Raw genomic sequence first — 21,932 nt, forward strand, 5'->3', positions numbered from 1 at the left:
TTTATCCATTATTGTTATTTGTTTTATTTAGTTAATTTGCCTCTGCTAATAATCCCTATTTGTCAGGAAACATGGTTAGTGTTTGACCTAATCTTTAGGAGAATCCCAATAGTCTAGGGTTGTTAGACGTGGGATATTTTGTTGCTTATTTTTCTGATTACTTGTTCCTTGTACGGCTATTTATGCCAGTCTTTGGAGTCAATGAATAATCACATTCTCTCAGCCTTTTGCACTCTTTAGCTTTCAAAGTTAGTTCTTAACAGCTACATCCTATTCTGGCAGGGATAATATGCCTCCATGGAACAATGTAGCCTGTGGAATTTTGGATTTTATTCATAAATATTCTGTGCTATTTGTTTGCTGCCAACAATGGCAAAGAATAATTTGTTTGACTGGTTATCTATTTTGACCAACAAAAAAAACAAGTTCTACTACAGCGGCTGAATTGATCAATTGTTGTTTTTTCCTGAGAAACAAACTGAAAAATAAAACATACTGGTATGCACGGAACTAACCAAACAGCAAGGCCTAAATCTGACACGTGTCAATCCGCACCCCACGTGGCATTACCAGAATTTGCAGTATGCCACCTATATGTAACTGATAAGGGTTCTTCCTTCTCTTATATATCCTCCACTTCTCTTTCACTGAAAGTAAATCTAATTCTCTCGGTCCACATTATCCTTAGCACAAGCATAAGATCCTCAACCAAATTTAGCACAACTGGTCTCATCATCTTCATCATCTTCATCATCATGGGTTCAGAAACGTTTCTAGAAGTGATATTGGCAATTATCCTGCCACCTGTTGGGGTCTTCCTCCGCTATGGCTGTGGAGTAAATTCTTTTACCCTAATGCCCAAATGCCATTCTATTTCTGTTCTTTTTTGAGTTTTGAGTTTGATTTAATTGTTAAATCATATTGTGAAAAATGCAGGTGGAGTTCTGGATTTGTTTGTTGCTGACACTGTTGGGATATATTCCGGGAATTATATATGCATTATATGTACTGGTCGGATGATCAAGGTTTTCTGGAGGTGAAAGAATAATCATATGGCAAACGACATGTGTGGTGTGGATTAGTTTGGTTAATGTCACTTTGACTTTGTAATTCAGGATCATAATATAGTTTTCTTATAAATTTTCCTTGTGTGCTCTGTTCTTGTTCTTTATTTTTTTGATGAAGCAATTGCACACTGTAATTACATTCACTTATGCTAATTGACACTAATGTAGAAAGTGGAAAGTCTGAAAAAATCAAGTATAATGTTCTAGTCTCGAAAGCAGAAAACAGAAAACGAAAATGTTCTAGTGTGAAAACACAAAACATATGAACACAAGTCATGGATTTATACCTTGGAATAATAATGATCAATTTGCATGATGAGTTTCAATAAAATACAACTTTGAATGCGGTATGTTTTATATTAGGAAAGGAAAATGTTCATAATTGATTTGAACATTTTGACTTATGTGGTATGTCTTATATATATATATATATATATATATATATATATATATATATATATATGTAAATGTAAGTTATTGGAGCAAACTAAACAAGCTTCTTCAAAGTAGTTCATTTGTCAGCTGTGTATGCATGACATAAGGGGAATACTTTTTATTTATGGATGCATATTTCCTAATTCCTCCATGTCTTAGTTATTATCAAGAACAAATGAGAATGAAAAATTATTGGCAGGTTTGAGTTGTGGAATGGTTGATTTTGGAAGAATCTTAACTGTAATAATTGTAAGCTGGACGTCTAAAACAAATTGTTAGCTATCATAGTGATTGCAAATTAGTAATATTTTATACAATAAATATTGTATATTGCAACCACGTCTATAATTCTCGTTGCGATTGAATATTGACAATGAAATTTTGATAATCTTACAATTCTTTTTTATTTCATTGTGATCCATATTTGGATAGTAGAAACCGTTTTTCATCAAAATCTCTCGTCATGTATGGCATGAACAATTTTTAATAAAGAATTAACATTACAAATCATAACTTTCCGATAGCATGTAGTCATTTCCAAAATATGTCTTCCTTGAACACATCCAATTGAATTTGAATTGGATTGATGATAATTAGGGTTGAAATAATACAAAATTAGTTAAATACCCATTCCTAGACATAAAACTATAAATAAACCCTATACTATTTACTGTATATAAACACACCCAAAATAAACCCAAAAATCGACAGCTGTCGATTTTTTCAATTTAACAGTTATATTGGATTACGGTTTTGCCCTTTTGCAATTTTGAGAAATAGCCGACTTAATTTTTTTTAAAAAATCTTTTATTTAATAACAATTATGTTGTAGATTGAAGAAGAATAGGAAGAAGAAGAGCATCGACCATGGCGATCAGCAGCTTGTGCGGCTCCAGGCTCATCTTCTTCCGCCAATCCTTTCGATGCTCTAGGCAACGGTCTTATCGGTTCTTCTTCCAAGACTTAGGTTCGTTATCTTCCTCGTTGCTTCTTTCACTTTCAATTTCTCTTCTCCATTTCAAATTTTCAATCCTCAATGACGTCATTTTCTCAAGCTTTCATTTGATTCACGAGCAGGACGCTCACAGCTTTTGAGCCGTAATTTTAGCCAGACGCTCATGGCCACATGTTGCACCAGATCTGAGAGAAGGCTCACAAGGATGAGCTTAAGAAGAACAAAGAGACCATTTCAAGGTCAGCCGAATCATATTGATATGATCCGGTTTGATTATCGCCGAAATTCGAAGCTCGTTGAGCAATTTCTTTGCGATTTTGTGATTAATTTGAATACGTCTACGGTTCTTTCCCTTAGTTTGGCATTTCGTTTACAAATTGCGATAAATAAATTGAAAAAAAAAATCTGAAAATTACTTGCTTGTTTAGTTGTGTGAGTTCTAATATGATTTGTAATGCTGGTACTGTGTTTCTAGTTCCTAGCAGAATGGTTGAGCATTTACATAAACATTTATTGTTTGTATGATGTACATGCTGAGCTACTGTTAGTTAGCAATTTTTGTTTCAGTCTTACTACTGCTTTTGTTATTACAGAAAAAAAAAATGTTGTTTACTTGTTAAAATTCATTTTTCATCGGGTTGAGACCTATAAGTTATCTAGCCTGGTTTTTTTGCTATATATATATATATATATTATTTTTTATATATAATGTGAAAATATATTGTATTATGCCTTTCAGGATAATGAACAATTAATGAAGGCACTGTCAAAGCTAGTCAATCTTAACAATCCAGATCTTGTCTTGTTTGTTGGAGAGGCACTTGTTGGAAATGATGTCGTTGATCAACTTTCAAAATTTGATCAGGTTTGAGCTCCATATTCATGGTTTTTTCTAGTATTGTCCAATTAGAGTTTGAATCTGGTGTTTTCCATATTGAGTTTTGCTTATTAAATTGACCAAAATCTTTACTGCAATGTGCAGCTTCTGGATGAAATGATTGACAATGGCTTCCCTCTCACTACAGAACCTAATATTATGAGAGAGATGATTGCTCTACCAAATATAGTTAACAAGATGTTGAGTGTTGTGACAGGCAACAGTTCCAACATAAGTGACACACTTCTAGGTGCAACATCATCTTGCATTCCATAGTATTAACAATGTACTACTATGACGTAGTATTAACAGTGTTTTTTTTTTTTGTAGAGGTATCTTGTTATTACTAGTATTCTTCGCTGCTGGGGTTGGCAAGACAATGCTTATCAGTGATGCTGAGAAAGTTTATGCCTTTGAAAAGGACTCAAGATGGTTCTATGACATAGTAATAACAAGATAGTTCTATGACATAGTATAAACAATGTACTTCTATGAAATGGTATTAACAATATTTTTCTATGAAATGATATTAACAATGTACTTCTATGACATGGTATTAACAATGTACTTCTATGACATGGTATTAACATTGTACTTTTATGGAATGGTATTAACAATATACTTCTATGGAATGGTATTAACAATATACTTCTATGACATGGTATTAACATTGTACTTTTATGACATGGTATTAACAATGTTATGGAATATGAGATGGTATTAACATTGTACTTTTACGGTTTACTTTTTTTTTTGGGCCGAAAGTTATGGAATACGAGATGGTACAATGTTTGGGCTTGTTTATAAATTTGGGCTGGGTTTGTTTTGGGTGTTTTTTGAGTTTTTTTTCTGTTGGGCTTGATAGTGGCAGTGCTGTAATTTATTGGAACTTCAACACTAATTTGTTATTTAATAAATGGATTTTGGGTGTGTTTATGAAGTGTTTTCCATGTGGGTTTTTTTATAATTTCAACTCCTATTTTGGGTATATTAGTGAAGATCCCTTGAAATAATGGGTATAATGGCAAACGACATGTGAGGTGTGGGTTTGTTTGTTTGGTCAATGTCACTTTGACTTTGTAATTCAGGATCTTAATTTAGTTTCCTTATAATTATCATTGTACATGCCAATGTGATCATTTCTGGTTTTTTGTTAAGTTTTTTTTGTCTCAAAATATAAAACAAAAAAAATGTTCTAGTGGGAAAACACAAAACATATGAACATGATGTGAAAGATCATACAAGTCATGGCTTTATACTTTGAAATAATGATGATTAGTGTGCATGATGAGTTACAATAAAATACAACTTTTGAACATTTCGACTTATGTGAGATGTTTATATTATTTAAAAACATTTTTACTTATATATAAGATGTTGGAGCGAACTAAATATGTATGTCAAGCTTCTTCCAAGATGAAAGACATAAAAAGTAACCTTTTTTTATTGGGTTAATGACCTAAATGGTCTCCCAACTATCGCTCCATTATCATTTTGGTCCATCAACTAAAATTTTCAATTCAAACGTCCTTAAACTTTTTATATTGTACCAAAATCGTCCTTTCGTCAAAGTCTGTGTATTATTCCGTTAAATTGAGGGGCAAAACTATATTTTTAGGTGAGTATCCTCTTCTAAAACGACTTGGCCATTGTAGTATCACATTCCCTCTCAATTTTGTTAGAAGCTCCACCAAAACCCCCAAATTAGAACCTAAAACATAATGCTACCGGTTGCCCCAAAATTAATAATTAAAAATTGAAACTAAAAAAAAAAATTAAAAACCAGTAAAACACCATCGTCCAATACTGTGCTGGCTAACATGGCAAGATCATTGCTTGACCCGACAACCCAAGCCCAAGACCCTATCCAGCCCTGCAAATTAAAACAAGCTTCTTTATTACACGCTACAAGTCTCACGATCGGGAGAAGGCGACGGAGTATAGTACGGCAGCGAAGCACAAGGAGTCGAAAACGGTGTCGTCCTGTCGTCCACCTCTACACTCATCACCATCACAGCTACGTCTAGCAACACCGTCGTTGCCGTCTTCACCTCTTTCTCCGCTCACGACGAATGTGTCGTCGTCTCTGCGGAGTCCAGACCCCTTCTCTCCTCCTCCTCCTCGATCGTGAACAAAACACTCAATGACACGTCGTACAATGCCTGCTGCCACTTGAACACTTCGTCCACGTCAACGTCGACGCTGCTGTGGTGCTGTGAGTGAGGCATGTTTTTCTGGTGCTCGATCCGAGTCTGAGACTAAGACTTCCGCCGGCGCCAAAGGAGGAAGAAGAGCTGGGCTACTAGGGCTGCGAGAATGGCCGCAAACACTACAGTGAGCGCAGTCCCGAGCTTGCTCAGACCAACATTCATGTGTCTCTGCGTATAACTTAATGTCTGCAAGTTGTTTGTGTAAATGACTTTCTGGGTTTTTTCAGTGTTTTAAGTTAACGGGTGTAAATGACTCTCAAAAAGTGGCATATACCTTTCAAAACTCAGTCACGTGGGCATCGCGTGATCGAAAGTGACAAAATCTGTCACGGGAGGACGATTTTGGTATAAAATAAAAAGTTTAAGGACGTTTGAATTGAAAATTTTAGTTGATAGACCAAAATGATAATTGAGCGATAATTGAGGGACCATTTAGGTCATTAACCCTTTTTTATTTATGGCTGCATTTCCTAATTACTCATCCCTTAGTTGGTATTAAGAACAAATGAAAAGGAAGAATTGGAAAGACAAATAGGAACATTTTTGAGTTATGGTTGTATTTCTCCTCCAACTCTCAGTTGTTATTATGAACATATGAAAATGGAAGAATATGGTTGCATCTCCTAGTTGTTACAAGATGACTAACAATTTTAAAAATGAGAGGTAGATCTAAATTTGTATAATAGAAATTGTTTTTCATCAAAAGCTCTCTAAGTGGAAGAGGCCCAAATACTTTTGCCTATTCAAGGAATCTTTCGGGTTCATCCACCTATCCCTTTCAGTACATTTCTCTTCCCCTCTCACAAACTCTTTAACCTTAAACCCTTCCTTTTTCCTAGGATTTTCTTGGTTGTCTCCTGGTTTGTTACTGATGTTCATCTCCTACAACTCATCCTCAAATCTGAGTTTTTGCTCTGAAGGAGTGGGCTCTGTAGTTTAATGGTCAATTTAGACCAATCCATGAATCGTTTGAGCTTGATGCATGGTGGTGGCTTGCTTCCCCGAATACACGCTCTTCAGATCTCCTTTGTAGGTTCTCATGGACCCTCTTCTACTGGTGGCGACGACAAATTGGGTAGCAGCAGCGAATGCTTAGTTCTTAGGTATGATTTTAGGATTTTTTGTTGTTTTGGGCCTAATTTATGTGTATTATAGTTGGGCTTTTATTTTGTTTGATTGTGCTTTTGTTTTATTGTTATGTTTGTTGTGTTGGACTTATTTATAACATTCTAAGGAAATGAAATCTTTATTCCCTCGGAAAAAAAAAATATATATATATTCAAGGAAACTTTCCCTTCATTGCAACTAACTGAGACACCAACTATTGACTTTCACTTTCGGTGATACTTTTTTTGGGCACCAAATATGAAGGACAATGTATAAGTGGAAAACTCTTGAGAAGTCAAAGTACAATGTTCAAGTCTCAAAAACAAAAACAAAATGTGAACACAATATGAAATAATATTACAAAGCATAACTTGTCGATAAAATGCAATACCAATTGAATTGAATGATTCTACATTTCCAATATTCCATCTTCCTTGAATACATACAATTGAATTGTGAATTGGATTTACTAGTTGGATACTCGATGATAATTAGGGTTTCGGGTCCTGAAGAAATAATGGGAACAAACATGTGTGGATGTTTAGTTTGGTCAATGTCACTTTTAACTTTGTGATCTTAATTTAATTTCCTTTCATTTTCCTTGCACAAACATGTGTGGATGTTTAGTTTGGTCAATGTCACTTTTAACTTTGTGACCTTAATTTAATTTCCTTCCATTTTCCTGGCACGTGTGACATGTCACTGTGATTATTTCAAGTTTTTTATCTGAAATTTTTTGTCAAATTAAATGGTAAGTGAACAATACACAGAGCAAGCCCTTAGGCTATTTGATTATTGAGAAGTATTTTCGTCTAGCTCTTGTCACTTCCATTCCATTCCATACCACAGTGGTTGAAACTTTGAAGGTTGTTTTCACAAAAAGAAAAAAAGAAGCTTAATTAGTAATAAATTGATCATGTTAACAAAAATATACAAGTGGAAACCCTTAAAAAGTTCAAGTACCATGTTTATGTTCTAGTCTCGAAAACACAAAAAATATGAACACAAGTCATAATTTTTTCCCCTGAAATAATAAAGGATCGGTTTGCATGGTATGGTACAATAAATAAAAGATTTGTTGTAATAGATATGTCGGAGTGAAATAGAACTTGTGCTTGTTTATGTAAGGGAAAAATACATTCTAAAAAAAAGCATATTTGGAAATAATAAGACTTTAAACATATGTTTATTTACTTTAATTTGTCGATTTATGTAAGATATTGGAGTGAACTAAATATGTTTGACAAATAGTGAAGGAGGGGTGATTTGTTGGACTACGAAAGATTTTTAAAGCTTGTGGTAAGGTCTATGATTAGTTGACGAAAGACAAAGAATTCAATTAAAAACAAGCAATGAGATAGTGTATATGGATTATGGAATTGCAACTAGTGTGGGTTTTCAAGAGATGGCATAATCGGACTTGTAACAACTTTGTTGTTGTATGGGTTTCAAGTGTTGACATAGCCTGGGATTGCATCAGCTTCCTTTGTTTTTGTTGCATGGAATAACAACTATGTTTTTGTTGTAAGAAACTATTTACTAATTACAATTACACTGGTGTTTGTTTTGTAAGTTCGGATGACATTTCTACAAAAATCCCTTGTCATATAATATAAATGAGATTCCTAGTTATGACAACTAAGACATCTCAGTTTTCTCAAATGCATTATGGCTTTTGTGATGTTAAGGACGACATCTCAAAGGTGTTACAGTTTTAGTGATATGAAGAGTTTTGCGGTTTTGGCAATCTCAAATTCAAGTTGTTGACATGAAACAAGAATTCAATGTCCTAGCCTAGTAAAAGAGTCATTACCTTGAGTTTCAACTTCTTAAACTGAATTTTAAGTTGTTGACATGATACAAGAATTCAACGGTCTAGCCTAGTAAAAGAGTCGTTAACTTGAATTTCAACTTCGTAATATGTGGGCGAGACCCTTGTAAATAGTAAACCCTACCATGTAAATGTAATTTATGGGACTTTTTCATTGAGCCTTGAGCTAAGCTGCATGCTGTTCATATCGTCTTTTTTCGGTTAATAAGAAAATGTGAGCTTTTATTGGTTAATAACCAAGTAGGAGCAATGCTCAGTCATAAAATACAAAAAAGATTTTACAAAGAACTACGAAGGTACCATATTATGACATCACTGAGATCACAACCAGAACATCACCATAGATAAATACCAATTGAATTTTGATAATCCTACATTTTCAAAATTTTGTCGTCCTTGTCTAGATTGGGATAAGAAACTGTTTTCACCAAAAGTCACCGATAGGTTGAAACAACCATCATCTAAATGAAAAACAAAGCTACATGACTGAGATTTGAGGATGAGCTCACTCAACAAGCTTAAGACCTTGGCTTTTCCTTTTTCTCCTTAAAGAGCGCCAACAAAGACACACCAGATACCTTCACAACCTTGAATCTGACTCCAGGAATATCTCCCACGGCATGCCCCTTCCGACCAAATCCAGCAATCAACACCTCATCCTGCACCAAACGCAACAAATATATCATTAACTTGAGAAAATATAGGAGATGAAAGCACGCACAAACAAAGGATTCCATGACTTTATAAAAGATTTAAAACTCTTCACTAAGGTTTCCTTCCCTTTTTTTGGTCAAATTCACCAAGGTTTCCTTGAAATCTAACATGCTGAAAGATGAAACTTACATTTTCCTCAATGTAGTTTAAGCAACCATCGTTGGGCACAAAAGCTGCAATCTTCTTCCCATTTTTGATCAGCTGAACACGAGCACATTTTCTAATGGCAGAGTTCGGCTGCTTAGCTTCAATTCCACTGCATTAACAGTCCACAATTTGTGACAATTCAGTTTAAACCTAAAAGTAGCATTAGTTATAATATCCCATGTTTTAGAGCAAGCGAGGAAGAGTATCAATAATCTCACATCTTTTCTAGAACAATGCCCTTGGCATGAGATGAGCCAGCAAATGGCTTTTTCCATTCATTCCCAAGGTGAGACTTCTTGTATGACTTGTCAGCCCACCTTTGCCTTCTGCGGTGGTCCTTCAGCTTACGAGCAGCTCCCATACCACGTGTCTTCCTGCAAAATAACCACAATCTCTTCATTTCAAAATAATTTCACTCAAAACCAATCTCTAGGCATGAGTAATATTTGGCAACTGTTAAATTCAATAAAATCACAGAAGCATCACTGAAATGAACAATGTAAAGCCAGTTGCACAGAGTAACAAGACATGCTTCAGCTTTCTTGTATTTGAAAAAAACAGTCAAACTTCAAGTTCCCATGCCTGTTTTGTCAGTCAACTAATACATGCCTCTTGGGCACAATTTGACATTGATACCCGCTTACCATCAGTTATAAGAATGGGGCTACCTAGAAGCCAGAAGTAATACAATGTTGCTTTAACATCAGTTATAAGAATGGGGCTTGAAACACATTGATTAAGTTTAGCTAATTCAGACCCTATAAATAAGCATGAACTAATATCATCATCCCCTTAAGCCATGTCTAAGCTTAAGACTCGTTAGAAACCTAACAGAGCCCTACTGAAACTAAGATGCATCTCTTTTAAACCTAAAATTCAATCCTTTTATTTTTTCAGATGCTTTCTAGGCAACCAAGAAGATAATTTTTATATAAAAGAACAAATATTACATAGCAATTTCGTTGCAAAAATATGAACCCAAATTCAAATGCTTTAAAGATTTGAAATTTATCATGAAACCCCTCATTGAGATTGTAGAAATAGCCATAAACCAGATCTGAACCACTAAATTTAGACAAAGTAAAACAATGAGATTGTAGAAAGAGAAGAAATCAGGTACCCCATGGCGGCTGAGAGGGTAGAGTCCTGGACTTCTGCAGCAAAGGTACTGAGAGCACTGAGGCGGAGAGGAAATGCCGGCTGCTGGAAAACCCTAACCTTGTTTTTCAATTCATAGGTGGGAGATTTTATATATAGCTCTGTATTGCTTCTTAGGTTTTCAGCAAGTCGAAACGGTGTCGTACCGGAAAATTACACATATGACCTCGTGAGTGTATTATATTTAGCTTCCTTTCTTTTAATTTAATTTCAGTTTATGACATATCTTATTTGTTTTTTATTTATATAATATATATATATAAAGCAAAAGGCAGAGAATGGTGAAACATTCAAAATACCAGAAAATGTCATTGGTTAATGCAAACATTAAGAATTCAAATTATTAATTAAATGAGGATAATATGGTAAATTCACACTTTTTCATATTTAAAAAAATTAAAAGAAAAAGAAAAAGCAGATAATAGATCCTATTTTTATGGAATACAACTACCCATTATCTTTTTTAATTCTAAAATAAATTTACTTATTTTTTTTAAAAAACCTCTCGCAAGCGCGGAAGCGTGTGCAGAGAGGCTAGTATAATATAAAGCAAAAGGCAGAGAATGGTGAAACATTCAAAATGCCAGAAAATGCCCTTGGTTAATGAAATTATTAAGAATTGAAATTATTAATTAAATGATGATAATATGGTAAATTTACATTTTTTTTCATATTAAAAAATTAAAATTAAAAACAAAATCAAATAATAGGTCCTACTTTTATGGAACATAACTATCCATGTTATCTTTTCTTAATTCTAAAAATAAAATAAATAAATAAAAAGAAAACCAATTGGCACATGCGTGAGCATGTGCTAAGAGGCTAGTATAATATAATCTACAAAAATGTTGGAAAATAAAACCAATTTTTTTTTATAACGGAGGAAAATTAACAAGACAATTTTAGTTTTTATTTACGTCTTGAATCAAAACCCATAATATTGACCATGTTATAAATGTCAAAATCAGTTGGTTACAAGAGAACAAATTTTCACAAAATTATTAGAACAACTGGTATTTTGTTCACAGAAGGATTTCAAGCCCAATGAGAATTGGCATTCTCTGAATTTTGTTAAAGCCAAATTACAAGCCAAGATCAATGGCACCAACATGTTTAGTTAAAGCATCAATTTGGTCTTTGAAGTAATCATTTTGAAGGGTGCAAAGGTTATTTCCAGGACAGGGCATGTTGGGGTCTTCATTCTCTTTGGTATCTTGGCTGTTCACCTTCTTGAGGACCACCATCCCAATATTATCTTCAGTTCTCAAGCATTTTTTCGTGTTCACTTTGTGGGGCAAATCATTCTCAACTTCTGAAGTCATGGCAGCATGAGTCTTAATGGCCCTCTTCATGTCAAGCTCATTAAGGGAAGCATTTTGAACTCCAATGTGTGCTGGACGCCGAGGACTGATGCCAAAAGCAGGGCATGGAGATCCAGTTTTACGCGATGCAAGCTTTGTATTCCTTGTCCCATGCCCCCCATCTAAAGTTCTAGGAGTTTGAAGCTTGCCATATTGACTTGCAGCTCCATTGTTGTTACTTTTGCCAGTTGCACTTCTAGACACTATGCTTTGTACACCAGAATGGCACGGCATGCTGCCACTTGATCGCACGAAAGAAGTCTCCTGTCAAAGGAAGGAATATTGTACAATTAGGTATTCACTCAGCACCATGTAGGAAAATTTGAACATCAAACATTAAACTCAAAAGCAAGCTTTCATTCAGCACTAGAATGGCCCATAGATATAAACCAACCTCATCAAAAAAACCAATCTTCGGTGATGGCACTCGGAGACACGAGGGCTTGATATGTTTACAAATATTGCTAGAAACAGAGCCACTTCCCACTGACATCTTTGCTTCACGTTGATTTAGGAGCCTTGTTTTCTGATTTCCATATCCAGTGCAGGGCTTTTCATGCGAATGGCTCTCCACATCTGATGCCTGAGAGACATCACTCTCAAAAGAAACCTGCCTGCAGAGTATTTCTAGACTGACCTCAGAGTTCTTAGATCTTTGATTCACAGAAGTTGATGATGATACTGAAGAACGTCCATCAAGGGAACTAGCAGGTGATGTATGAGAGGAAGACTTCGGAGTGAAAAATAAACTAGAAGGGTGAGAAGAATTTTCCAGTTCATCCTTGTTTGTCTTCGTGGATCGCGGAGGAGTTCCCATGGTAAAACCTTTGGAAGCCGAATTGACAAGTGACGGATCAACTTGTCTTCTTGAATTGAAGGGAGATTTACCAGCAGTGTCTACTGAAGCATTCCAGAAGCCTTTATAGGGGGAACAATAAGCCCCAGACTCATGTGTGATAGTGGGAAAATGTGATGAAAGAGATTTAGGGGATGGTGTAAAGCTATCATTGACACTGCAGGATACCCCCATGCAAGGCTTCTTTGACAAAGTCATAGATTGCCCTGTAAGTATACCATATGGACTGTAGTTTGAGTTCCAATCCATAACTAATGAAAAAAAATAAGAAACACTGCATGATAAGTTTTACATTCTTGGTCATCTTCCGTCTTACCAGGTGCAGCTTTTGCAGTTCCCATTTTGGCATAATTTCCACCCAAACAAGCCCTTTTGGCTGCAGCTGTTGAAGGTTCATTAACCCGACTTGATATCTTCGGTGGTTTACGAGATGCAGATGAATTCAATTTCTCACTTCCAGCAGCAACCTTCAATTTATCAGTACTCAGTCGGTTAACACATTTTTGAAAACTTTGTTCCCGCATACTGACTTAAGTTATGCATCAACTATTAAGTAAAGAACAGCTCATTCTACTTGATTTAGACATACCTGTTTTTGTGAAGAAACAGAAGCCTCCTTTAAGATCCTCTGCGGTCTATGCACATTAAGACTTTGCCTTTGGGATGCCGGCATGGATTTCATCTGAGTTTCAAAATACACACACATTATGGAAAGACCTCAGAAATATGATAAATTATGACAAAATTATGACAAAAACTTACCCTCATCCGAGAGGAAGCATCAGGTTTCTTTGAAGCTGAAAGTTATGAACTTAACAAGGTTATGTTTACAAAAAGAACACAACAGATAAAAAGGTGAAGTATTTCATGGAAAACCGTGGTGTTTACTTGTTGCTAGAAAGGCAGTATACTTACTGTACATATTTTGCATACCTCCTCCTTTTTTCAGTTTGACACTTGATGTTGGTTTTTGCACAGATGATCTGTTATCTTCAAAAAGTTCAAACTCAAGGCTTGCCAAGGAGGAACAGCCACTATTTATTGTAGAGATTGACTCGGTAGACCTCCAAACTTCTTCAATCCCAGGAAGTTGATTTGCTTTACATTTCCTGAACCCTCTGTTCACTATAGACAATTCCTTAGAATCCAAAACCCCTGAGAACAACAAGTAACCAACCAGAAACTTATGCAGTGAGAAAATGCTGATAACAGGTACATGTGCAATGAGTTTCTACCAGACAACACATACCTGCACTGGTGAAAAAGGCATTATCCCAAGCCAAACTTTTGCGAAAATTGTAGTTGTTGGGTTTTCTTGTTCTTTCAGGTTCCAGAGACTCAGAAGGCAATAGTATCTCTTCCTCTTGTCCAAGAAAGTTAAATGCATTGCCGGTATTTCGAGAATTCATAGTCTGAAGCAGCTCCTCAGGGTCCAAAACTCCTGAAAAAATGCGCAGAATGTAAAATTTATGCAGAGAAAAAATTGCAAGAACGAAAGACCCTATAATATAATTTACAAATATAAATATGTTGCATCTCATAAAGAAGACCTGGATTTGTGAAGAAGGCACTGTCCCAAGCCAAACTGTTGCGGACATTAAAATTGGTATAATTTGCTGCATTCTTGGCGTCCTGTGAGCTCCCAGAGTTGAACAGCCTAAACCCATCAAGCTTCTCTCTGTCATCTGAATTGGGTACATACAAGGCAGAAGCTTGTTTTAGAAACACTAGCATGCATGAATGTGTATCAAAGAAAAACCCTTTAGACACCCAAGAAGAGCATACTGAATTCAAAGAATCGTATTTTAACACTTTAAAAATTCAAGCATGATCATCAACAGTTGATAAGAGAGAGAGAGAGAGAGAGAGAGAGAGAGGGGACCTGGAAAGCCAAGTTCTTGAATATCTCCACTGGAGGACATGGTATTCATGGGGAGCTTCTTCAACTACAAGTCAAATATTACTGGGTTCTCGTCTTCTTGGAGAGACAGGGAGAGAGGGAGACAGAGTTGTAGTGGGAAAAAATTCAAAGTGAAAAATAATGTGAAAGATTACGTTTTGGGGAATTGATTAAAGAGAGATCACTGGCACTGGCGATACCGAAACTGAAACGGCTGATTTAATATTGGGTTTTAGTTTGCGTACAAACTCATTGAAATGGAGCGCAAGTTCTGATCCCCTGTCCTTTCTTTGTCCCACAAACTTATGATTACATTTTTTTTTTCCTTTTTTGGGTAAAAACCATCAGTGAGAATCTCTCCGACTTGACTATCAGTGGCTCCTCTCGACGTTTTTATAGTTTCCAGAACGATCAACCATTAATTATGCATGCAATTGCGACTTTCATTATTGTCAACCAATTATTTACCACAAAATTGGGGTCTTTCCAATTTATGTTCTTTCTTTTTTGGGGTAAACAATTTCTTTTCTTTTATAACATGCATGATGTGCATTTTTTGGTGCAGATTAGATCCCAACAAATTCCTTCTTAAGCATTCAATTTCCAAGACATATCAATAGGGTTCCTCAGCTTTCTGTAGTAATAAGGAATTAATATGGACCTCCTTTTTTGCGAAGACCAAAACAAACAAAAGAAAACTACGACGAGAAACCAATACCACAAGCATCAAATATAACTTTCCTAGCAACATCAGACGGAATTTGCAAACTTATTACCAAGAGCTAGCTAGAGCATCTGCTACAAATTTAGCTTCACCAAAAACATGCCGAAAGCTCTGAACTTGCACGGTTGCACCTGCCTACTTGGTTGCATGGATTTATAATATACTCTTTAACAGCTTTCATGTAACGTTTCCAAATTATCAAACAGACGGCGTTTAATGAAATGAGGATTCTAATGATTAGATTAAGCAAATCCTTTTAGATTTGATCCCATTCATCCATCTGGGTGTGTAATATCATTCCAGAAAGAAAAGACGAAAAAAAAAAAGAAAAAAAAAGGGAAGGCTGCCATGTTCAAGCACCAAGACCAGAAAAGAGAACAGCTCTTCAGCTTTCACACACAAATTAGAATCGCCATTTCAATGGGATATGAACATGAAGAATTTGATTCACTTTCTCTGATTAAAAATCCTTTCTTCATGACATCAACGCATCCCATGGTAACATAAGACCAACTGATGGTGATGAAGAAAGAATGGACTTTGTCCACAGCCTGCTTTGCATCCAGGGGAAAACAAGCAAAGGTCAACATATTATATCTCATTCACATGGCAAAAGCATATGCACTTCTCCCAAGCATTAAAACTTATTCCAAAACAGTGCTTGCAACTCTGATTGAGGGGCAAAACGACCCTCGAACCTCCAGCATGGTTTTAGAAAAGTTGTGAGTCACTGTTATTCTGGCATGCACAATCAAATAGGATTTGTTCACCCATTCAAGGACAGAAAATGATGCCGTAATCAAGTCTTGCGGCCATCAAAGAAGGGTCAGCTATCTCTGCTATATATCAGATCAGACTAAGAACCGCACATAAGTGTACAGAAGCAAGAAAAAACAGGCATCTTTGTGAAAAGAAAACAGAGAGAACCCTGGCACGGATTAAATTCACGACGAGTTGATGCATAACCAGTCAGGTTACCTCCTCCAGCATCCGATTCAGCTGTGCATGTCCTATGGCATCTTTACCAGCACCGTATCTGCTTTTTCTTCAGCATTTGCTCCCCCTGCAGTAAACATGTGTAAAAGAAAAGTTAAATATCAGAAGACTACAAAACCTACGTTGTGAAATTTAAGAAATTTTAAAAATAAATACATCAGATAATTGCATAGCAATCAAACAAGCAGGATATTGAGTAAAATCTGCTCATCATTTTCAACGCCACATAGTAAAACCTTTTTCCCATACATCAGTCCATGTGCCCAGGCTCATAACTCTATGATCAAATTCACTTGAAATTGTACGATATCCATAGCCATCTCCCTCTCAATCCCACCCACCCTTCAATAGTTTTTTTATTATAAAAAACATGAGATAAAGAAATGCAATATGCTGTGATAAAGATATAAATAAAAAAAATCCTGAAGTTTAAATATTTGAGACTCCCCTACCCCATTAATGGTTCACTTAATTTGACTTTTTAATTTTTGTTTCAAAATAAACTTCAAATATACCACCTCATATGGAATTAACAGAACTAGTGGAAAATTTGTAACAAGCAAACTTAAAAGAAGAATTTCAACCATCAATGAGATGGAATTTAATCCATGACCATCATACATACCTGACAGCTTCAAACCAGGTTTTCAAAGGTGGAGAGATCAAGTTGCATCTGGTCGTGGGTGGAGAGATCAAGTTGCATCTGGTCATGGGTGGAAAGATCAAGTTGCATCTGGTCATGGGTGGAAAGATCAAGTTGCATCTGGTCATGAGTAGAAAGATCAAGTTGCATCTGGTCATGGGCGGAGAGATCAAGGTGCATCTCATGGTCATGGGGGGAGAGAACAAGTTGCATCTCCTGATCCTGGGTTGTAGCGCTGGGAGAAGCACTAAACTGGATAGACGGAGTATAGTTGAGCTGGGATAGAGTATAGTTGAGCTGGTAATTTACAAGTATTGGTCCAAAGATATTGAATTTTCCAGCACTATTGCAAGCAACTTCCGCATCAGAAGATCTCTTAAAAACAACTCTAGCACGACTGCTTTCCCTATCAACTTCTGTTTCAGATTCCCTCAAAGGTCCAAAGCGCCTAAACATTTTATTTAGCTTTGTTTCTGAAGGAACAGAATTCACCTCAGAGAAGTTCAATACAAGTTCTGCTGGAGCATTCTCGTCCACATAGCCAACAGGTTTCTCTGCTGGCAAAGCATTATTTCCTTGAGAATACCGCCTCCTGGAGTATGGCCTGCGACCCTCTTGAGGGGATTTTTCTGGTTGGGCAAGGACGACAGGTTGAAAATTAATCTTTCTGCCCCTTCGTGACGCAGGCTCTTCAGCACCATTTTGGATTACCCTGTCTGTCCAATAAGTGTCATTCATATCGTCAAATTCAAAAGTTTCGGGCAACCCTAATCCAGAATTTGACGACTTCCTCCTTTTACCACCGACTTTGTCCACAGCTAAAAGCTCTACCCCAGCTTGCTGACCTACAGCTACTGAATTCCTAAAATCAGTGAAGAAACTAACAATAGTGTTCAAGAAATGGTATTCGTTCCGTGGATCTTCTGCTGCCGACTGAAGTTGCGACAGCAATTCACCTAATGATGCGTACTCTGTTGGATCAATTGCTCTCCCTCTATGGCCATCACCAGAACTCTGGAAAGCAACATCAGAAGTATCCCCAGCAGGTCTGTCACTGTTGGACTTCACTATGGGAGACCCTGTCAGTTGGCTTGCAACTCTCTGGATACATTCACCAATCTTAAAAGATTGCTTTGGGACATGTGTGGTATTAGAAACTTTTGCAACAGAAAGACCCTTCCTTCCATCTTGCACTGTTAAGTCATCAGCATGATACTCAAAACCCTTCCGTCTCTTTCCAGAGGATGGTGAAACCAAACCACCACTATCCTTCCCATCCAACCAATCATCACCATCTAGAGAATCTATGCCACCTTCCATTAATTCTGACAGGCTTCTTTCTTTTATCTTAGAATACACTCCATCTCTTAAATTATGTTTACGCTTATTAGAATTGCTACTCTGGACTTTTACAATGTCCGGGCCAGAAAAAGTCACCTTTTCAATCGTATGCTCGTCCCTTTCACCTACATTTATTTTGTCCTCGGAAAGGGAACTATCTGTTCTATTTTCCAATAAATCTCCACAAAATTGGAATTCAGGCAAGCTGCAGTAACCCTTCAAGCGGTAAAATGCCAGCAAATGAGCCTTAGCTATCACAAGTTCCAATTGGTCACTTCCACCAGATGGGAACCGTGCTAAAGCTTTTATGTATTCAAGCAATTTATTACATTCAAGAGAACTGGCACTCGCAGATTCATCCACTTCATCTCTTCTACTTGATTCCTGGCAGATCCCAGCGTTTCCAACAATCTGGAACCTAATCTTCTCATAGACATCTTCTGGTATGCAAGAGCACGCTAGTCCCAATTCGACACGTCTTGAAACTTCTTCCAGAGCACAATTGACAGCATTCTGAAACGCTTCTGAATTGCACTGCTTCTCTGCCTGGGGAAAGTAAGATCGAAAAGGCTTCAAACTAGACGGTTCATTCCAAGCAAACGTTCGGTCCCCAAAATATGCTACCAAAAAGCAGTCCTTCTTATGATATTTCATTGCCTTCTCAGATGCAACTGTATAATCAAAAATCTGTCCAGGCCACCATGGATGGCTCTTTACTTTACCCCAAACTAAATCAGACGCAGAAAACAAGCCTTCATTTTCTGGTGGCAGCTCATATCTTGGTTGAAGCAAAATATCTGAGCTACCAGGCTGCATAGCTTCTTCCATAATAATTTCCTCTTCACTGAATTTTGGTTGCTCAGTAGCTTCTGTTTCAACTTCTGTGTAATGCCCTCCATGTAAACCATCCAGCTCAGCATCAGTAACTTGTTCCTTAAGTCCTGCCTCATGCACAACATTAGTCTCGGCCACACTGGCATAATTGAAAACCTCCTCAGTGTCCATAGGAGCAATATCCCCACTATCAGTGACTTGGATATCAGTTTGTGAGCTCCTGTACAGAGTCTCAGTTTTCAAGTTCTGACCATTTGGATGCAAGAGAACATTATCATCTGCTGCTGCAATTTCAGTGCTTCCGCCTATTGTGTATTGGCCTTTATCTTCTATCTGTTCCCCTCCATATAATACATCCTCGGCATCAGTAACTTGTTCCTTGACCCCCTCCATGTCCATATTAGGATGAACTGGAGCAACATAAGCAGTCGCAGTCTTTTCTAAGGACTCTTCAGACTTCAGGGGTTGCTCTTTTTCAGCTGGGTCTGGAACATCATTGTTAGACATCAAATGTTCTCCACACCCTCCATCTAACCCAACCTGTCCAGCATCATTAACTTGGCTGTCCACTTCCATCTCTTGCCCGGTATTTGATTCAATCTGTGCAATATCATGGACCATGTTCTTGTCTATGCTCTCTTCATGTTTCGAGTGCTGATCTTTTACAGAATTCGAAGGGCTGCCTCCATCCGTAACCGAAACTACACCTCCTGGAACTACTTCTGTTGGCAGAGATACAGAAGTTGATTCAACCAGGGAAATATCATGAACCATGTTCTCTACGCTCTCTTCAGGTTTCAAGAACTGGTCTTTCTCAAAAGTCAGAAGATCATGTTCACCTTTTACTGCAATTTCACCTCCATGAACTTCTTGAGCTGGAAGAGATGACGACACTGAATGTGCAGGTCCATTGCTGCTACTGTGGGTGCTAACACCTACTGGCTCAATCTTAACTAGCTGTTCTTCTACTGAATGACTCGAATTTTCATCAATTTTATCAGTTTCCTTGCCTGCCACTTGGGAAGTCAAAGTATCTACTCTGTCCTCCCCAGCAACATCACCAGTAGCAGCAGGAACTTGGGTTTGTTCACTCAAGGGCTTGGGATTCGAACCTTCCTCATTGATAATCACTGCAGCTTTTTCAATCCCAGGATTCCATACTTCATCATCTGAAACACTAGCTTTCTGTGTCTTCAAATCATGGAGTGCATCAACCCCACCAACAACCGACTTCGTTTCTTGTTCCACAACCTCCACCAATCCTCTCCCTGAAACTTCTACACTTTCAATAACAGTAACTTCATTCTGCACAACTTGTGTTTCACTACATAGAGCTCCAGCCGAGGAACCTCCTATTCCATTTTCAGCTGTAGAATTATCTTCTTTTTCATCTGAAGCATTAACTTCCTGTGAATTCACAACCTCCCTTGCAACCACCTCAGCTTCCTCAATATGAACAACCTGGGTTTCTCCACCTATTGAATCCGGTTCACCCACTCCACCACCATCTCCACCCAAGGACCCAACATTTCTCTCCGAACCCATATCAACTTCATCCGACTCATCACGATCCACCTCATCATCTGATTTCTCGCCATCCCCACTAGTGCAAACTCCACCAACATAAACATTAGACCCCAGAACCTCCACCATTATATCATCCCCATTACAAGAACCACCATCATCTTCACCCGCATCCTCAGTGAAAGACCCCTCAACCTGACCCTCACTCACACAAGCCTCAGACCCCGCTAGGGTTTCACCAGCTACATGCCCACCGGCAGTCACCGTGGACTCTGAGCCAGTACCAACAAGAACATCCTTCTCCTTTTGTTCATCCATTCAGATATTATCTGGGTATTTTTCAAAATCATCAAAGAAAGCTTCTTTTCATTTTTATTTTTATTTTAAAAAAAAATTTCACGAAATCGATAAACCCTAGAGACAAAACTGAGCAAATCTAAGCACGCAATCGAGAAATTTACCGAACAGGGAAAGCATAGCATATAAGAAACAAACAGATTTTGAAAGTTGAAAGCTTAAGGAGAGTGATTTTTGAGTTTACCTCCAGATCTTCTCGAGAAAGTGAAAGCCTTCGAGGTTTGGGGGTTTAGAAGAGAGAGAGAGAGAGTTTGTGAGTTCGTGTATTATTTGGGCATAAGGGTAAGTGTCCTTTTGGAGATCTAAGAAAATTAATTGCGCAGAGGCCGAACAGATTGCTTTATTGTCCCTTTTCAAACTTTACAGTGATTGGTTACCTCAGCCTTCTTTAATTTTATGGAAGGTAAACGTTCACAGGTCAATTGTGAAAGTCTAATCAACTGGAGACACGTGTGCGTAGTAAATCTCTCGCTTTTCATCTTACTACGTGTCACTTTCTAATATGACGTTCGGGAGCATTAGGTGCGTGCGTCCTTTCTTATCTATTAATGATTTTATTTAATAAATTTTATCTCAATCCCATTGCTAATATGATGATACCTTATGTGATACTAATACTAAGTGAGGCAAAATCAAATCAGAAAAGGTTTCATAATAGAAGTATGGTTTTGCAATATAAACAATTTTAATGGGTTGATTTGAAGTAGAAAGATAGGAGATACAACTATTTTCTAAATACTAAAAGTGTTCGGTCTATGAAGAATTTTACGTTAATAATTAGTTAAGAATCAAAGTCAATTCGCTTTATTTAAAAATATATATATGTATCAATAAACTTCTATGAAATGATTTCACGGAATTCATCCAATTGTTTTATCGTGGAATATAATTAAGA

At 37.0% G+C, this 21,932-nt stretch overlaps 4 protein-coding genes across 5 annotated transcripts; 1 reads left to right on the top strand and 3 right to left on the bottom strand.

Moving 5' to 3' along the window:
• On the top strand, positions 639-1,156 carry LOC109947601 (low temperature-induced protein lt101.2). Its single transcript, XM_020558139.1, has 2 exons — positions 639-836; positions 937-1,156. The coding sequence occupies exons 1-2, from the start codon at positions 756-758 to the stop codon at positions 1,018-1,020; spliced, it is 165 nt and encodes a 54-aa protein (XP_020413728.1). The 5' UTR covers positions 639-755; the 3' UTR covers positions 1,021-1,156.
• LOC18786076 (40S ribosomal protein S23) lies at positions 8,683-10,590 on the bottom strand. The gene is made up of 4 exons (XM_020558519.1): positions 10,464-10,590; positions 9,562-9,717; positions 9,326-9,452; positions 8,683-9,141 (listed from the first exon to the last, which is right to left on the bottom strand). The coding sequence occupies exons 1-4, from the start codon at positions 10,466-10,468 to the stop codon at positions 9,001-9,003; spliced, it is 429 nt and encodes a 142-aa protein (XP_020414108.1). The 5' UTR covers positions 10,469-10,590; the 3' UTR covers positions 8,683-9,000.
• On the bottom strand, positions 11,465-15,484 carry LOC18785078 (probable serine/threonine-protein kinase MARK-A). Of its 2 annotated transcripts, none has more exons than XM_020558194.1 (9): positions 14,601-15,484; positions 14,269-14,403; positions 13,968-14,159; positions 13,652-13,873; positions 13,481-13,515; positions 13,308-13,400; positions 13,035-13,185; positions 12,257-12,924; positions 11,465-12,126 (listed from the first exon to the last, which is right to left on the bottom strand). In XM_020558194.1, exons 1-9 carry the CDS (start codon positions 14,647-14,649, stop codon positions 11,584-11,586), a joined length of 2,088 nt encoding a protein of 695 aa, XP_020413783.1. In that variant the 5' UTR covers positions 14,650-15,484; the 3' UTR covers positions 11,465-11,583. The 2 variants fall into 2 exon arrangements, with proteins under 2 accessions (XP_020413783.1, XP_020413782.1); XM_020558193.1 differs by having other exon boundaries at positions 13,634-13,873.
• Positions 15,774-21,352, bottom strand: LOC18785821. Its single transcript, XM_020558192.1, has 3 exons — positions 21,222-21,352; positions 16,964-21,009; positions 15,774-16,405 (listed from the first exon to the last, which is right to left on the bottom strand). Exon 2 carries the CDS (start codon positions 20,996-20,998, stop codon positions 16,973-16,975), a length of 4,026 nt encoding a protein of 1,341 aa, XP_020413781.1. The 5' UTR covers positions 20,999-21,009; positions 21,222-21,352; the 3' UTR covers positions 15,774-16,405; positions 16,964-16,972.

Source organism: Prunus persica, chromosome G2, assembly GCF_000346465.2.
Source record: "Prunus persica cultivar Lovell chromosome G2, Prunus_persica_NCBIv2, whole genome shotgun sequence".
Classification (NCBI taxonomy): Eukaryota; Viridiplantae; Streptophyta; class Magnoliopsida; order Rosales; family Rosaceae; genus Prunus; species Prunus persica.

Coding starts and splice junctions, on each gene's coding strand:
- LOC18785821 (XM_020558192.1), bottom strand. CDS start 20,998: ATGGATGAACAAAAGGAGAAGGATGTTCTTGTTGGTACTGGCTCAGAG.
- LOC18786076 (XM_020558519.1), bottom strand. Junction 9,453..9,561: donor GGCATTGTTCTAGAAAAGAT/GTGAGATTATTG, acceptor CTGTTAATGCAG/TGGAATTGAAGCTAAGCAGC. Junction 9,142..9,325: donor TAAACTACATTGAGGAAAAT/GTAAGTTTCATC, acceptor CGTTTGGTGCAG/GATGAGGTGTTGATTGCTGG.
- LOC109947601 (XM_020558139.1), top strand. CDS start 756: ATGGGTTCAGAAACGTTTCTAGAAGTGATATTGGCAATTATCCTGCCA. Junction 837..936: donor TCCTCCGCTATGGCTGTGGA/GTAAATTCTTTT, acceptor TGAAAAATGCAG/GTGGAGTTCTGGATTTGTTT.
- LOC18785078 (XM_020558193.1), bottom strand. CDS start 14,649: ATGAATACCATGTCCTCCAGTGGAGATATTCAAGAACTTGGCTTTCCA. Junction 14,160..14,268: donor TGCCTTCTTCACAAATCCAG/GTCTTCTTTATG, acceptor GCATTTTTTCAG/GAGTTTTGGACCCTGAGGAG. Junction 12,127..12,256: donor AGATTGGTTTTTTTGATGAG/GTTGGTTTATAT, acceptor TTCCTTTGACAG/GAGACTTCTTTCGTGCGATC.